At 41.9% G+C, this 18,794-nt stretch overlaps 1 protein-coding gene across 1 annotated transcript in view; it reads left to right on the top strand.

The window, feature by feature from the left end:
- Positions 1-18,794, top strand: part of LOC121280855 (heat shock 70 kDa protein 4-like) — a 66,127-nt gene that overhangs the window by 3,465 nt on the left and 43,868 nt on the right. Inside the window, exon 2 of the mRNA XM_041193152.1 lies at positions 14,294-14,351. Coding sequence (XP_041049086.1) covers positions 14,294-14,351 — 58 coding nt within the window. The remainder of the gene's footprint in view (positions 1-14,293; positions 14,352-18,794) is intronic.

Below are 18,794 nucleotides of genomic sequence, written 5' to 3'. Positions count from 1 at the left end.
ATTAATGTTCAGATGTTGAAATCTGAAGATGACTCAGTGATGTCCAAGTGCCCATCCTGATTCCTATTATGGGTGAGTAAATGATTTGCATCATTCAATTATTTTTATTAGGAGCTTGTTTTCTGAACTCACCTTTAGAGATTGGAAACAATAATTTGATGTCTGTCTTCATGCCAAAAAAGAGCAACTCTCCTTTAATCCCAGCCAAGATCTCAGTTTAAGCATATAATCATGGCTGACCCTAAATGGCTGGTAGGCTCAACTGTTCCTAATCTTTGCCAATGCAATGCTCTCACAGCTGCACTCAAATGTCAAGTCGGGCATCTACTCCTGCGTTCCAGAAGTGTCCTTATTCTTGGGTTATACTGATTAATCATGTCTTTTTGTGATCGTTCCCAGTCTTTGATATAAAGTAGCAATAAGATAAAATGACTGGATTTTGTGCATGATCTAATCGCATTCTTTATACTTATACTGCCTTATATTTATCCGTGGCAGAGATCCATCTGCCATTCCATAACTTGTCCCATCAAATGCACCAGTCTTAATTTATTCATGGTATTAAGTTTTGTGACATTGCTGGATATACTCTTTTGTGATGCAAAACCGAGAGATTCTGTCCTTACTAACTAAAGTGCTTTTTGTTACTTAATGACACACATTACTTTTTCAACTTCCCTCTGGAGCAAGGGTGGAATGTAAGGATGGAAAGTCATCTGATGGTCGCTGCCTACCATCTGTTTTTCAATGTGTTAATAATTCATATTTGCCTACACTGGAAACATGGGTGGTTGTTTTGGTCCCTACCTGTACTGTAAGTGTGCTTTCCAAAAGAAAATTCTCTCTACATAAAAGTAGTCCCACCATGTATTTTTTTCTGTAGTGGCTGTGATTTTAAACATTGTACTTCCTTTGTACAGTATTTCATAATGTTCACTGCTACCTCCATGTCGGTTCTTAAATGCCAGTTCTTCATTTTGGACTCCCTCTGCTAAAGTTTCTGGAGCTCACACATTCCTAATATCTTTAATTTTGCTTGATTCTTTCAAAACTTTGGAACACATTGCCTCAGAAAGCTGTGGAGGCAGGGTCATTGAATATTTTTAAGGCATAGATATATTCTTGTGAGGCAAGGGAATCAGAGGTTATCGCGGTAAATGGGAATGTGGAATTTGAAACACAAACAGATCAGCCATGATCTTGTTGAGAGAGCAGGCTCAAGGGGCTGAATGGCTTGCTTGCCCCTATTTCACATGTTTGGTTTTTTTAAAAAAATGAAATCCCCAGGAACTTTTCTTACATTGCTGCTAAATTAATGTATAAGGTGATTACATTTGAATTTGTGCTTGACAACTCACATACCAGGAAAAGGCTATACTGAGGAATACTTAAATGTAGGTATTGTTGGATTATGGAATAAGGAAATATTAGTGAAAATTAGAAGCATTATCTAATGGTTGGAATCATCAGTCTCAGTCTGGAGAAAAACCATTTGCAGTTATTTTTGCATAATTTTTTTTTACAGATAATGTAAGTAGAGATTAAAATAAATATTCATTCTGTTACATAAACATGTGCTGAATTAAGATATTGGTGCTTACTATCCTTTAAGCAAGTGCATCAAACCTCCCTGCCAGATTTATCTAGGATAAATGTAGATGAGTTTTTGATATTAAGCTAGTGATCTTAACATTACCTGAGCAGAAGTGAATTATGGTGACTATTTTGTGACATTTTAAACCTAATATGGGTCTTCTGTCATCCATATTCAGTAGCACAGTATGTAAATTTTATATGTTCCAACTGTATTAGCAGCTAAGTGAGGAGAAAACAACATGAGCATAAGGCATAGGAGCAGGAGTAGACTGTTCAGCCTATTGAGCCTACTCTGCCATTCAATAAGACCATGGCTGATCTGATTGCTGTCTCAACTCCGTTTTCCTACCTGTCCCCCATAACCCTTCACTCTCCCGTTTATCAAAAATCTATATGTCAGTGCTGAACAAATTCAATGACTCAAACTCCAGTGCTTTCTGGGGGGAAAAAATTCCACAGACTAATGACCCTCAGGAAGAACATGGTTTCCTCAACACTTTTTTAGGGAGACCTCTTATTTTTAAACTGTCTCCTAGTTCTAGTCTTCTCCACAAGAGAAAACATCAAGTCAAAACATTATTATTGCTCCTCAGTTGACCCCTGTCCATATATACAAGAGTGAAAATTATTCATTTCTATATTCGTCAGGACAGACATAACCAAATAATCTGTAACATTTTTCCCATGCGACTTCTTTTGGTGTCTCTTTATCTGTATATGATCCACAGATGAATGGCCCTCCAGTGGTGATACTGAGCTCAGTTCTTGTAGTATTGGTAGGTCAGCAGAGTTCTGTTGCCACGTAGTCTTACTAGGTTATCTGCTTAAAGTAGTTCATTGGAATTTTTTTTTCCTCTGTCCAAATCAACACAATTGTTTTGGAAACAGTTCATCAAACATTATCCATCATATATTTAGTCTATGGTTGCATTAGTCTTTCATCTTTTAAAGCTGGTATTTAAAGGTATTCAGTTATTGGAAAATGCTCAGCATTCCATTGATTCTTGTTTAAGAATTAGCCATGATTAAACCCTAAAGTGTCTTTTCAAGCTCTCAAGCTTAGAAATAAAAAAGTAATTTTAGATTAGCCAATGTACATGCCACGTCGTCTAAAGCAGATTGGAAAGATCATAACATCAAAGAATGGTTACAGCACAGAAGACCATTAGGCCCATCATATCTATGCCACTCTCTGCAAGAGCAATACAGCTGGTGTCTCCCATCCTTTCCTGCTAGCTGTGTAAATTGGCTCTCTTCAGAAGTTTATCCAGTTTGCTTTTGAAAGTGCAGTTGAATCATCTTCCACCACACTGAGGCAGTTCATTCCAGATCCTAGTCACAGGCTGCCTAAAAAAAGTTTTTCCTCATCTCACCATTGGCTCATTTGACATTCACCTTATATCAGTATCTTCAGGTTCTCAACCCTTCCACAAATGGAAATAGTTTCTCTCCATCTTCTGTGTCTAGACCCCTCATGATTTTTAACACCTCTCAAATCTTCTCATTCCTAGGAGAGCTTCTCTAATCTGTCCAAACCTTTTTTTTTTTTGCACCCTCAAATCTTCACATCCTTCCTAAAGTACAGTTCTCAGAATTGTACACTTTCTACTCCATTTGAGGCCAAATGCTGTTTTATGAAGGTTCATTATAACTTCCTTGCTTTTGTCCTTTCTGCTTTTTTAACCAGTTTCTCAACCTGCCCTACCAGCTTCAAAGATTTGTGTACATATACCCCCATGTCTCGCTGCTCCGGCAACTCATTTAGAATTGTAGTCTTTATTTTTTATATTGTCTCTCTTTGTTCTTCCTTCCATATTTATATGCTTTGGAAAACTTTTGGATTTCCTTTTTGTTAACTTGTCAGTTTCTGCTCATACTCTCTCTTTGCTGCTTTTTTTCACTTTTCTATCTTCAGTCTTGCTATTCATCAGAACTAATTCTGAAGAGTCATATTCGACTCAGAATCTGCTAACTCTGTTTCTCTGTTATGTGACAGCCTTTTGGTAAAGCTGAGTTATTTAAAAATCCCAGGGGGAAACTTTAAACAACTGTCATAACCTGTATTTTTAAGTGATATGTTTGAGATGCAACTCTAAATTCAGGAATCTGACCACCAGTTCTCAAGAGGCTTTATATTAAACTAAGTGAAACATTTTGTTAAATTTATTCAAGTTTAAAAAAATACACATGGCTACAAATTATTTCTATTATAACTTTTAACAAATTCCCAAACTAATCTCCATTGAGGCAACAGCAACCCATAGACTTAACCAGACACCAGGCAAAGCATTTTCACCATATGAATTCAAAATGAAGTTATTTTCACTTTGGTTCCTGTGGAGACAGTTGTAGGCTAAAAGCTACTTTGATCTTACATTGCCTCTGCTCTGCACACACACAACTGCTGAAGTTATACCTAGAGCACAACTCACTGAATATAAATTATCATTGTATCGCCAGCTTCTTTGACCTCCCTTTTCTAACAAAACCCTTTTCATAGTACCAATTTTATTCGTAACATAAACATATTGCTTGGTCTCTGCTAGCTAGGTGCCAGATTTCACTCGCCTTCTTGAATGGTCTATTCAAAAAATGTAAATGCACCCTACATCTCTTACATCTCAAAACTAGTACACATCAAAGCAACCAGACTAGCTGGATTTAATATAATTAAGGCACACCCACAGACTAAACCTCTATTTTAAAAGAAAAATATTTCCCAATAATATGCACATTAATAGCTTCATGATACTCTGCACAGATGCTACCAGGCCGGCAGCACTTTACTTTTATTTATTTATATATGGTTTCAGTAGAGTTGAGTTTCTTAAGACGTTCACTTAGTGTTCAATTGATTCCCAGTTTACAGTTAATGTACAGTTTATTTGCCTCCAGATAGGCCCTTAATGCTGACTCTTCAGCTTTTCTCCATTTTAAGTTTATTCAATCTGAGTGTTAAAGTAACACCTTACAGTTACAAAAATGCAATAGTTACTTTCAAGGTCAAAAATCACTGAAAGATTGACTTAGATTGATTGGCCATTATCCAAAACCACACAGCAATGTCCTTTGATTTCCCACTGTGCTTATCTGGCAAGCAGGTTGAGCGCAGATAATTCTCGATTTGGAGTGTTTAATCTAATGGGGAATATTATCATACCCTTTATTTTGGAAAAGGCATTGTTTTATTTTAAAGGGAAATGCCACCTTGATTTTCTTCCCCTCCCATTCTGTTTTAAATGAGCCCTATCTATTTCCATTACTCACTTGCAGACTAAATCCATCCTGTTGTGTTTCAAGCCATATTATGCTTTAATATATACAAGTCCCAACATTGCATTTTTCTCCATCATTTGTTTTGCTTCAGGAACCATATTCTGGGAATAGGATATCGCTGCAGTACTGCTGTAAATTCTCTGAAAAGTTTACCTTCGTAGCGTAACTACTGCTTTACAAGTTAGCTACAAAGTCTTCAAACCTAGAATGTACTGCATGAAGAAAAAAGGTAGCAGTGTGCATTGTAACTTTTGCTCTTTATGCACCATTGCACTTGGTTCAGGACACTCAAAAGGTATCGTGATATATTGTTAAAATGAATACCAATAAGTTACAGTTTCCATCTATTTAAGACTTTTCTTGCCACTCTTTCCAATCTGATCATTTCTGCCACTAATGCTGTCTGCTCAAGATTTGGAGTCCATCTGAAGATGGCCGAGACAGGGTTAATAATCTGCTAGTTTGAGGAATACTGTCGATTTCTGCTGGTCATGAACAATATTACTATTATTATTGCTCTCGGATCTCTACAAGATCATGGCTTGGGGCAGAAATTCTATCTTTTGGCTGTTTGGCAGGAAGGTTAACACTGGGGAGGCAATGGCATAGTGGTATTGTTGCTGGATGAATAATGCTCTGGAGACCCAGGTTCACGGCAGCTGGCAGAATTTGAATTCAATAAAAATCTGGAATTAGAAGTCTGACGATCATGAAACCATTGTCGATATTATAAAAACCCATCTGGTTCACTAATGTCCTTTTAGGGAAGGAAATCTGCTGTTCTTACCTGGTCTGGCCTACAGGTGATTCCAGACCCACAGCAGCAGTCTTAAAAAAAAAAATGAAAATCTCAAAAACTAAATGAAACCAGATGGGCGTCGACCTAGGCACCAGAAACAACAATGGCACACTTGGCCCTGCCGACCCTGCAAATTCCTCCTCGTGCCAAAATTGGGAGAGCTGCTTCAGCTCTCACCACTGTCCTGTCCCACCGACAAACAGACCCAGCAGAAGTGGCAGCACAGTGGTATACAGTCGGGAGAGAGTTGCCTTGGAAGTCGCAACATTGACTCTGGCCCCCATGAAGCCTCAGGGCATCAAGTCAAACATGGGCAGGGAAACCTCCTGCTAATTACCATGTACTGCCCTCCCTCAGCTGATGAATCAGTATTCCTCCATGTTGAACATCACTTGGAGGAAGCACTGAGGCTGGCAAGAGCACAGAATGTCCATTACCAAGATTGGCTCAGTAGCACATCTACTGGCCAAGTCCAAAAGGACATAGATGCTAGACTAGGTCTGCGGCAGATGGTGAGGGAACCAACAAGTGGGTAAAACATACATGATCTCATCCTCACCAACCTGCCTGCCTCAGATGCATCTGCCCATGACAGTATCGGTAGGAGTGACCACTGCACAGTCATTGCGAAGACAAAGTTCCGCCTTCACATGGAGCGAAGTTCTACCTTCATATTGAGGATATCCTTCATCGTGTTGTGTGGCACCACCACCGTGTTAAATGGGATAGATTGTGAACAGATCGAGACTGGGCATACATGAGGCACAGTGGACCACCATCAGCAGAATTGTACTCAAAATCTATAACCTCGTGTCCTGGCATATCCCCCACTTTACCATTACCACCAAGCCAGGGGATCAACCCTGGTTCAATGAAGAGTGCAGGAGGGCATGCCAGGAGCAGCACCAGGCATACCTGGTGTTGCTATAACAGGACTACTTGCATGCCAAACAGCATAAGCAGCAAGTAATAGACAGAGCTAAGCGATCCCACAGCCAATGGATCAGATCTAAGCTCTGCAGTCCTGCCACATCCAGTCATGAATGGTGGTAGAGAATTAAACAACTCACTGGAGGAGGAGGTTCCACAAACATCCCCATCCTCAATGATGGGGGAGCCTAGCACATCAGTGCAAAAGATAAGGCTGAAGCATTTGCAAAAATCTTCAGCCAGAAGTGCCGTGTGGATGATCCATCTCGGCCGCCTCTGGAGGTCCCCAGCATCACTGCCAGTCTTTAGCCAATTCAATTCACTCCAGGCGATATCAAGAAATGGCCGAAGGCGTTGGATATTGCAAAGGCTACGGGCCCTGACAATATCCTGGTAATAATACTGAAGATTTGTGCTCCAGAACTTGCTGTGTGCCTAGCCAAACTGCTCCAGTACAGCTAGAACACTGGTGTCTAGCCAGCTACAACACTGGCATCTACCCAGCTCTGTGGAAAATTGCTCAGGTATGTCCTGTACACACAAAGCAGGACACATCCAACCTGGCCAATTACCACCCCGTCCTGTCAGTGCACTCTTGATCATCAGTAAAGTAATGGAAGGGGTCATCAACAGCGCTGTCGAGCGGCACTTGTTCAGCAATAACCTGCTCACTGACCACCCAATTTGGGTTCCACCAGGGCCATTCGGCTCCTGACCTCATTGCAGCCTTGGTTCAAACATGGACGAAAGAGCTGAACTCTCGAGGTGATGCGAGTGACTGCCCTTGACGTCAAGGCCACATTTGACCCAGTGTGGCATCAAGTAGCCCTAGTAAAACTGGAGTGAATGGGACTGAGCGGGAAAACTCGCCACTGGCAAGAGTCATGCCTAGCACAAAGGAAGATGTTGGAAATCCGTCATCTTGGCTCCAGGACATCACTGCAGGAGTTCCTCAGGGTAGTATCCTTGGCCCAGCCATCTTCAGCTGCTTCATCAATGACCTTCCGTCATCATCATAAGGTCAGAAGTGGGGATGTTCACTGTGCAATCATCAATGTTCACCATATGCGACTTCTCAGACACTAATGCAGTCCATGTCCAAATGCAGCAAGACCTGGACAATATCCAGGCTTGGGCTGACAAGCGCTAAGTAACATTAGCGCCACACAAGTATCAGACAATGACCATCTCCAATAAGACACTCAGTGGTATTACCATCACTGAGTCCCCCACTATCAACATCCTGGGGGTTGCCATTGACCAGAAATTGAAACTGGACTAGCCATTTCAATACTGTGGCTGCAAGAACAGGTCGGAGGCTAAGAATCCTGCTACAAGTAACTGACCTCCTGACTCCCCGAACCCTGTCCACCATCTACAAGGCTCAAGTCAGGAGTGTGATGGAATACTCCCCATTTGCCTGGATGAGTGCAGTCCCACAACACTCAAGAAGCTTGACACCGTCTAGGACAAAGCAGCCAGTTTGATTGGCGCCACATCCACAAACATTCACTCCCTCCACCACCAACGAGCAGCAGCAGTGTGTCTGTGAGATGCACTGAGGAATTCATCAAGGCTCCTTAGACAGCACCTTGCAAGCCCATGACCACTACCATCTAGAAGGACAAGGGCAGCAGATAGATGGGAATACCACCACCTGGAAGTTCCCCCACACAGATTCATTGATGATTACAGCACAGAAGGAGGCCATTGTGTCTGCAGCGGTCAGCAAAGATCTGACTACTCTCATCCCATTTACTAGCACTTGGCCCATAGCCCTGGAGGCTATGGCAACGCTCTTGAATATCTAAATGTTTCTTAAATGTTACGAGAGTTTCTGACTCAACTCCTTTTCTGGCAGAGAGTTCCAGACTCCCACCACCCTCCTGGGTGAAAATATTTCTCCTCAACTCCCCTCATATAGTCATAAAGGTGTACAGCACAGCCCATCGTGTCCATGCCGGCCATCAAGCATCTATCTATTCTAATCCCATTTTCCAGCACTTGGCCCATAGCCCTGCATACTGTGGTCTTTCAAGTGCTCATCTAAATAATACTTTAAATGTTGTGACGGTTCCTGCCTCTACCACCCCCTCGGGTAGTGTGTTCCAGATTCCAACCAACCTCTGGGTGAAAAATATTTTCCTCAAATCCCCTCTAAATCTCCTGCCCCTTAACTTAAATCTATGCCCCCCTGGTCATTGACACCTCCATTAAGGGGAAAAGTTTCTTCCTATTTACCCTATCTATGCCCCTCAATTTTGTATACCTCTATCAAGTCCCCCCTCAGCCGCCTTTGCAACCCTGGCTTATCCAGTCTCCCTCTTCATAGCTGAAATGCTTCAGCCTTGGCAGCATCTTGGTGAGTCTCCTCTGCACCCCCCCCCCCCAGTGCAATTATATCCTTCTTATAGTGTGGCAACCAGAACTGCACACAGTACTCCAGCTGTAGCCTAACTGGCGTTTTATACAACTCCAACATAACCTCCCTGCTCTAATATTCTATGCCTCAGCTAAAAAGGGCAAGTATTCCATATGCCTTAAGCTACTTTATCTACCTGTGCTGCCTTCAGGAATCTATGGACATGTACACCAAGAACTCTCAGATCCTCTGTACTTCCTAGGGTCCTTCTGTTCATTGTGTATTCCGTTGCCATGTTAGTCCTCCCAAAATGCATCACCTCACACTTCTCAGGGTTAAATTCCATTTGCCTCTTATCTGCTCATCTATATCGCCCTGTAATCTAAGGCTTTCCTCCTCACCAATTTTCGCGTCATCTGCAAACTTATTGATCATACCTCCTATATTCATGTGTAAATCACTAATGTACACTACAAACAGTAAGGGTCCCAGCACCGATCCCTGTGGTACGCTATTCGTCACAAGCTTTCAATCGCAAAAAAAACCTTCGACCATCACCCTCTGCCTCCTGCCACTAAGCCAATTTTGAATCCAATTTGCCAAATTGCCCTGAATCCCATGGGCTCCCACCTTCTTGACCCTTCTCCCATGCAGGACCTTGTCAAAAGCCTTATTGAAGCCCATGTAGACTACATCAATTGCACTACCCTCATCTATACAACCATTCACCTCCTCAAAATTCATTCAAGCTTGTTAGACATGATCTCCCCCTGACAAAGCCATGCTGACTATACCTGATTAATCCCTGCCTCTCCAAGTGGAGATTAATCCTGTCCCTCAGAATTTTTTCCAATAGTTTCCCCACCACTGATGTTAGACTCACTAGCCTGTAATTACCTGGTTTATCCCTACTACCCTTCTTGAATAATGGTACCACACTCACTGTCCTCCAGTCCTCTGGCACCTCTCCTGTGGCTAGAGAGGATTTGAAAATTAGTGTCAGAGCCCCTGCAATCTCCTCCCTTGCCTCACGTAGCCTGGTATACATCTCATCTGGGCCTGGGGATTTATCCACATTTAAGCCTAATAAAACCACTAATAATACCTCCTTTTCAGTGTTAATTTGTTCAAGTATATCACAGTCCCCGTCTCTGATTTCTACACTTATGTTGTCCTTCCCCATGAAAAGTAATAATTTAAAACCTCACCTACGTCCTCCAGCTCCACGCACAGATTGCCACTTTGGGCCCCACTCTCCCTGGTTATCCTCTCGTCCTTAATGTATTTATAAAATGCCTTGGGATTTTCCTTTTATCTTGCCTGCCAGTGCTTTTTCATGCCCCCTTTTTGCTCTCCTAATTACTTTAAGTACACCCCTACACTTTCTATACTATTCTCAGGCTTCTGTTGTTTTCAGCCCTCTGTATCTGCTGTGAGCCTCCTTTTTTTTCCCTTATCCAATCCGCTATATCCCTTGACATCCAGGGTTCCCTGGACTTGTTGGCCCTACCCTTCACCTTTTATGGGAACATGTTGGCCCCGGACATGCTCTCTTTCCTTTTTTGAATGACTCCCATTGGTCTGATGTAGGCGTTCCTACAAGCAGCTGCTTCCAGTCCACTTTGGCCAGATTCTGTCTTGTCTTATATTGAAATCTCCCTACCTGCAATTCAGGACCTTTGTTTCCGGTCCATCATTGTCCTTTTCCATAACTACCTTAAATCTTAGACTTATGGTCATTATCCCCAAAATGCTCCCTGACTTCTAGCACTTGTCCAGCTTGATTCCCTAAGATCACCCTTCTTAGCTTTCTACCTCTTACCTTAAATCTATGCACCCCCCCCCCCCCCCCACCCCGGTTATTGACCCCTCTACTAATGGAAAAAGTGCCTTCCCATCCACTCTATCTATACCCCTCATAATCTTATACACCTCTATCAGGTCCCCTCTCAACCTTTGCTACTCAAAGGAAAACAACCCCAGCCTATCCAATCTTTCCTCATAGCACAGACCCTCCAGCCCAGGCAGCATCCTGGTAAAACTTGCTTTGGCTAATAAAGGCAAGTATCCCATATGTTGCCTTAACCGCCTTATCTACCTGTGCTGCTGCCTTCAGGGATCTGTGGATATGCACACCGAGGTCTCTCTGATCTTCGGTACTTTCCAGGGTCCTACCATTCATAGTGTAATTCCTTGACTTTTAGCCCTCCCCAAGTGCATAACCTCTCACTTTTCCAGGTTGAATTCCATTTGCCGCTACTCTGCCCACCTGACCAGTCCATTGATATCCTCCTGCAGTTTACGGCTACCCGCCTCGCTATTTACCACCATACTAATTTTCATGTCATCCACGAACTTCTTGATCATACCCAATACATTTAAGTCCAAGTCATTTATATACTGCACAAAGTCACTCACCATCTTGACTTGGAAATATGTCGCTGTTCTTTCACTGTCGCTGGGTCAAGATCATGGAACTCCCTCCTTAACAGCACTGTGGGTATACCTAGACCACATGGACTGCAGTGGTTCAAGAAGGCAGCCTTCTCATGGACAACTAGGGATGGGCATTAAATGCTGGCCCAGCCAGCGAAGCCCACATCCCGTGAATGAATAAAAAAGACACACTTGAAATTCAGCACTGTGCGCTGATGGAATCGGTGCAGAATATTGTTACCTCTAGTAACTGGCACCTGAAACTCCATATTGTATACAGAAATGCATATTAAATACTTAACCATAATTTGCTGAATGTCAGTTCAGTAAATTTATAGTTAATGCAAGTTGTTAAGCTATCCAGAATCTCGAGCTGTTTTTAGTCTTTTTTTAATTGGAATTGCTGGACACTGGCATCTGCAAAATGGCTTCTGCTGTGAGAGATAAATCTGACTCCATTGGCCTGTTGGCAGCCACTGGGCCTGTCTACTACAGATAAGGAGCTGGAATTTTCATGGTAAATGCCAAAATCAGATTTGCTGACACATTACCAGGTAACAGCTCAATACTCTTTTTTCAGCCTTTCTGTGCTATCACTAACCAGTGGGGCCCAATATAGTGCATCTGTGTTATCTTTATTCTTTCCTGGGATGTGGGCATGGCTGATGAGGCCAGTTTTTGTTGCCCATCCCTAATTGTGAAGGTTGCTATCTTGAATCGCTGCAGTTCATCTGGTATAACTACAGTTGGTGCTTTTAGGGAGTTCCAGGTTTTTGACACAATGATAATGAAGGAACAGTGAAATAGTTCCAAGTCAGGATGGTGTGTGCCTTGAGGGGAACTTGTAGATGATGTTCATGTGATTCTGCTGTCTTTGTCCTTCTAGGTGTTAGAGATCACAGGTTTGGAGGTAATACACACTGCTGTCAATGTGGGACAGTAGTGGAGGGAGTGAATATTTTAAGTGATGGATGGTGTGCTGGTTAAGCAGGTTGCTTTGTCCTGGATGGTGTCCAGCTTTGAGCGATGTTGGAGCTGTACTCCTGGGATCAGTGAGCCTATCGGCAGCAAACGTGGCAAAGAAACAACCAGTGATTGAAGGAGCTTCTTGCAGAATCTGTTACTTTATCATAATCGAGGTGACTTTTCTCTTGTCGGCCCTGTGATTGTTTTTTTGGGGGGGCTCTCAGGTGTGAATTTGCTCGCCACCTTTCTCCACAACTGCCCACACACACACACACCCCTCCTATTTTGAAACTTGCAGAGATGTCCTGGGGCTGAGATGATGGGTCTCCAACAACCACAACCATCTTGTTTTGCACTGGGTATGACTCCAACCAGAGAAGAGTTTTCCCCCTGGTTCCAGTTGACTTCAATTTTGCTAGGGCTGCTTGCTGCCTTGATGTCGAGGGCAGTTGCCTTCATCTTGCCTCTTGAATTTAGCTTTTTCTGTCCATGTTTGAACCAAGGCTGAAAGTGAAGTCAGGAGCCAATTGACCCTGATGGAACCCAAACTGACCATTGCTGAGCAGGTTTTTGCTGTGTAAGTGCCACTTGATAGGACTGTCGATGACACCTTCTATCACTTTGCAGATGATTGAAAGTAGACTGGGGTGTGAATTGTCCAGTTTGAATTTGTCCTTTTTGTGGACTGGGCAAGTTCCTACTTTCAGGTAGATGCCAGTATTGTAGCTTGGTTAGTGTGTGGCTATTTCTAGAGCTCAGGTCTTCAGTGTTACCAACAAATCAAATTGGCAAACGTAGCCTTGACGGTGAGTTCATGGGATTGTGTTCAAAACAGTTTCTTGGAATACATTCTGGAAACAACAAACTCTTTTAGACCAGTAATGTGTAATGAGACAGGATTAATTAATGATCTCATAGAAAAGGATCCTTTTAAGCAAAAATGTTGATAACACGATAGAATTTCAGATTCAGTTTGAATGTTAGAAACTTGAGTCTGAAATTAGTATTTTAAACTTCAACTAAGCAAGGGTAAGAAGACAGTTGGCTAAAGTGAAATATGGTGGGTGGGATAGGTTAAAAGGTAAGACAATAGAGAAGCAGTGACAGGCGTTTAAGTCGATGTTTCATAACTATTAACAAAGATGTTTTCCATCGAGAAGGATTTACTATCTGTGGCTAGCCAAGGAAATTAAGGATGGTATCAAATTGAAAGAAAAGAAGTTCAGTGCTGCAAAGATCACTGGTAGGCTAGGAGATCTGGAACATTTTAGAAACTAGCTAATCATGACTAAAACTAAAATAGAGGATGAAATTAAAATGAATAAACCAGCAAAAAATATAAAAACAAGTACATGTATAGAAAAAAGGAAGAAAGTAAAGATTGGTCCCTTAAGAGATGAGACTGGGGAATGAATAATGGGAAACAAGGAAATGGCAGATACTTTGAACAAATATCTTGTATCTGTGTTCACAGTAGAAGACTCAAAAAGCATCCCAAGATCTTAAATCAAGAGGCAAAAGGGAGGGGCCCCAAGGGTCAGTGTGGGACCCTTGTTTTTCCTGATATATACCTTGGCGAAATTTTAAAATTTGTGGATGATACAAAACTTGGAAAAATTGTGAATTGAGGAGGATAGTTGGTGGAATGGGCAGAAAAGTGGCAGATGAATTTTAGTGCAGAGAAGTGTGAGATGATTAATTTTGGTAGAAGAATCCTGGAGAGATGATATAAAGGACACAACTCTGAAGTGGGTGCAAGGGCAGAGGCTGCAGATGCTTCAGCCATGCCTTTTGCACGCTTCCCCATGAGGATGGGGATCATTGTGGAGCCGCCTTCTCCCGCTAGTATGCAAATCAACACAAACACAGTATAAGTTGGCATCCAGGAATAGTTAAATTATAACACTCTCTTTGCTTTAAAATTGCAGGTCTTGTGTGTCAATGGGACCCAGAAATCGTTCAGTTGGAGCTGCTGCCAAAAGCCAGGTAGGAAGAGCTCGGTGCCTCCTTCTTTACAAAGAGTTTAAAAAATTCCAAGAGAAAGTGCTTTTAGCATATAATTGCAGCATAACTAATGTAGCTGTTGTCCTGGGTGTATATGTCAACCAGTGTTGTAAGTAATATTGTGATTCTCCCTCCCCATGCAAACCCCCTGCCCCTGTCCCAAATCCAAGAGAATTAAGTGGAGATTACTGTGAAATCTATCAAGGATCGTCTTCCCTTGTAAAAGTTTTCTATCCAAATCTATGAGATGACATTAAAGGGTGATAAAGTATCCTGAATCTTTGGGTCATCTGAGAGCCACAATTAATGATATAAGAAGAGTCATGATCTTGTGTTCTGATAGCAGGGAGAACATGCAGTTTGTATGAACCGCACTCAGCATTTTCTGAAGCCACTGATCCTAATTCCTGGTTGATTTGAACCAGGTAGGTTTAACCATAAGTGTTGACCTTCACACCGGCAGACATGTGCTACCAGACAAAGGTACCATCAACTGTTGTAAAAACCTGTCTAGCTTACTGATGTCCTTTAGGGAAATCCTTACCTGGTCTGGCATATATTTGACTTCAGACCCTCAGCAATGTGGTTGACTCTTAACTGCTCCCTGAAATGACCCACCAAGCCATTCAGCTCAAGAGCAATTAGGGATGGGCAACAAATGCTGGCCTCACCAGCAACACCCATATCCCATAAAAAAAGAAAAATTAGAGAAGCAAGCCAACTGGCAAAACATAATGGACAACACGAGCAGAAAAGTACTCTGAAATGTTGCATTAGTTGTAATTCAAATATACAGTTGCACATTAATTTAACTGTACATTGCCATTCTATTTTTGATTAGAACTTATTTACCTTTTGCATATGGTAAACATCTGCTTAAAAACAGACCCATAGAAATCAGAGAAGAAGGTAACAATACAGAGTGGCATTTAACCATAAGAATTAGGAGCAGGCATCGGCCATTCACCCCTTTGAGCCTGCTCCGCCATTCAAGAATATCAAAGGTTGTGGCCTGACCTCCCCTTTTCTGCCTTGCCCCCATAACCCTTGACTCCCTTTACAACCAAAAATCTTCTAATTCAACTTTGAATATATTCAATGACCTAGCCTGCACTGCTCTCTGTGGAAGAGAATCCCAAAGACTAACTATCTGTCAGATGAAATTCCTCCTTCTTAGTCTTAAATAGGCGATCTTTTATCTTGAATGTGTGACCCCCCTAGTTCTAGATTCCCCCACAAGAGAAACACCCTCCTAGCATCTACCCTCAGATGCTTATATGTTTTAATAAGATCATCTCTTGTTCTTCTAGACTCCAAAGAGCAAAGGCCTAACGCAAGTAATAGGAGCAGTAGACCGTATGCCTGCTCTATCATTCAATACAATCATGGTTGATCTTGGGCTTCAACTCCATTTTCCTGCCCACTCCCAAATCCCTTAATTTCCTGTGAGACTAAAAACCTGTCTATCCCAGCCTTAAATGTGTTCAACAATGAAGCATCCATAACCCTCTGGGGGAGAGAATCTCAAAGATTCACAACCCTTTGAGTGAAGTCATTTCTCCTCATCTCAGTTCTAAATGATTGGCTCATTCATCCTGAGACCCTGTCCCTGTGTTTTAGACTCCCTAACAGGTGGAAACAATCTCTAAACATCAAACCCCCTCAGAATGTTGTAGGTTTCAATGAGATTGCCTCTCATTCTTCTAAACTCCAAAGAATATAAGCCCAATTTAGTCTTTCAACCTTACATCACCTGCTCAACCTTTCCTCACAAGAGAAACCCCTCATCCCAGGTATTAGCTGAGTGAACGTGATCCTAATGCAAGTATATCCCTCCTTAAGGAAAGAGACCAAAATTGTATAAAGTACTCAAGGTGTGGTCTCACCAGTGCCCTGTACAGTTGTGGCAAGATTTCCCTACTTTTATACTTCATCCCCTTTGCAATAAAGGTCAACATTCTCTTTGTCTTTCTAATTGCTTGCAGTACCTGCAAGCTGATTTTTTTTTGTGTGTGATTCATGTACAAGGACATCCAGATCTCTCTGAACTTCAGCATTCTGCAGTGTCTCTCCCATTTTAAATAATATTCTGCTTCTCTATTTTTCCTGCCTAGTGGACAACCCCACATCTTCCCACATTATAATCCTGTCAATGTTTTGCCCACTCACTTATCTATATCCCTTTTGCGATCTGTTTGTATTCTCCTCACAACTTGCTTTCTACCTAACTTGCTGTATCAATACAGTCGGTCCTTTCATCCAAGTCATCAATATAGATTGTAAATAGCTGAGGCCCCAGCACCAATCTCTGCGGCAATCCACCTCGTTCTAGTTACAGCTTACCAACCTGAAAATTACCCACTTATTCCAACACGTTTCCTGTTAGTTAGCCAATCCTCTTTCAATGCTAATATATCATTTCCAGCACCAATGAGCTCTTATCTTGTGCATTACCCTTTCATGTGGCACCCTATTGACTGCCTTTTGGAAATCCAAATCTACTGGTTTCTTTTTATCCATGCTTGTTACATCGTCAAGTAAATCTGCTAAATTTATCAAACATTATTTCCCTTTCTGCCTGATTACATTGAGGTTTTGAAAGGGTCCTGGTACTTTTTTTGTTCTTTCATGGGATTTGGATCTCGCTGACAGTGCCAGCATTTGTTGCCATCCCTAAATGCACTTAAACTGGGTGGCTTGTTGGGCCATTTCAGAGGGCAGTTAAGAGTCACGGCATTGCTGTGGGTCTGGAGTCACATGTAGGCCAGACAGAGGAAGGGTGACAGATTTCTTTCCATAAAGGACATTAGTAAACTGAGACTAGCTTTATATTCCCAATTTATTAATCTAATTCAAATTCTGCCAGCTGCGGTGATGGGATTTGAGCCCATAACACTAGCCTGTGCCTCTGGATTACTAGTCCAGTGACATTAGCACTACACAACCGTCTCCCCCATCTCTTAATCGTGGATTCCAGCATTTTCCCAATGACAGATGTTAGACTAACTGGCCTACAATTTCTTGATTTCTGTCTCCCTCCTTTCTTGAATTGTGGTTTTACTTTTGCAGCTTTCCAATCCACTGGGATTTCTCTAGAATCTAGATCATTTTGGAAGATTACAATCGATATGTCTACTACATCTGCAGGCACTTCCTTTTAAGACCCTAGGATGCATCGGGCCTACAGGATTTGTCAGTCCTTAGTTCATTTAGTTTCTCTAGTGATTGTTTTAAGTTCCTCCCTTCCTTTGCTTCTTGATTTCCTGCAATTCTTGAGATACTTCGTGTCTTCTACTGTGAAGACAAATACAAAATACTTAATCAAGGTTTGAGTATTGCTGTAAGGAGACATGCTGTTGAAGTTTTTTGTCTTGCACTCATCAGGACAGAAGCAAGAAAACCAAATTTCAAAGAGAGCAACATTTATACTACATGAGCAAAGAATATTGATTGGTTGGTATTGACTTTGGTCGAGGCATTGTCAATGAAAATGCATTAGGGAACAGCTATCCTCCAAGCTTTTGATTAAATTCAAAAAAGGCAAGTCGATTCTGGTTGAGTCGTTGCCTTGTGAAATGCTCCAGAGAACAGTTTCAATTAAACAAAATCATGCAAGACAAAAGCTGCAATGCCTGGGCAGACACAATGTGTCCATCCACGTCCCTACATGGTCTTTTTCCTCCCTATCTCTGTAATATCCTCCGACACCAGTGATAGCTGTGCTCCTCTAATTCTGGCCCCTTGAGTATTCCTGATTTTAATTGCTCCAACATTGATGGGTCATGCCTTTATCTACCTAGGCCCCTCTAAATCTCTCGGTCTCTCTAGCTCTCTTTCTCTTTAAAGATGCTCCTTAAACCAACCTCTGAACAAGCTTTCAGGCAATTCTCTAATATTGTCCTCTGTGGCTTGGTGTCAAATTTTGCTTTATTAAGCTTCTGTGAAGCACTGTAGAATATTTTATTACACTAAAAATATAAATACTGCTGGTAGTATTATTTGTGGTGTCCCCTGCACCATCAGCGCAAGACAGTTAGTTCAATGTTTTATCCAAAACTTAGCATCTCTGCCAATGAAGCATTGAGTGCTCCATGAGAAAACTTAAAATGGGCCTTGAAGTCACAGCTGTGATGTAAGACTACTATCAAATGTGTAAAATTGAGACAAGTCTGGTGATCAGAGGTGCTGAGCTGGACAAAAAAATTAATATTCAGTATTTTGTCCTAAATTGGTGTCTCTGCATAGCCATAATTTTAAATCAAGAAAGCAGAGGAGTCTTACCCTGACTCTTTAAACTTCAGCCCTACTTCCAAGTTGCAACCAGCTACTAGACTGAATGAGATAATTGTCAAAGGCAGGAGTCAGGATCTGCAAAATCATGCAAGTTGCTATTGAGGGAGCAATTGTCCCAGGTCTTCCCCAAGT

The sequence above is a fragment of the Carcharodon carcharias genome, chromosome 8, assembly GCF_017639515.1.
Source record: "Carcharodon carcharias isolate sCarCar2 chromosome 8, sCarCar2.pri, whole genome shotgun sequence".
NCBI lineage: Eukaryota > Metazoa > Chordata > Chondrichthyes > Lamniformes > Lamnidae > Carcharodon > Carcharodon carcharias.
Note: the sequence above shows the minus strand (reverse complement) of the source record. Positions and strands in the feature narration are given on the sequence as shown.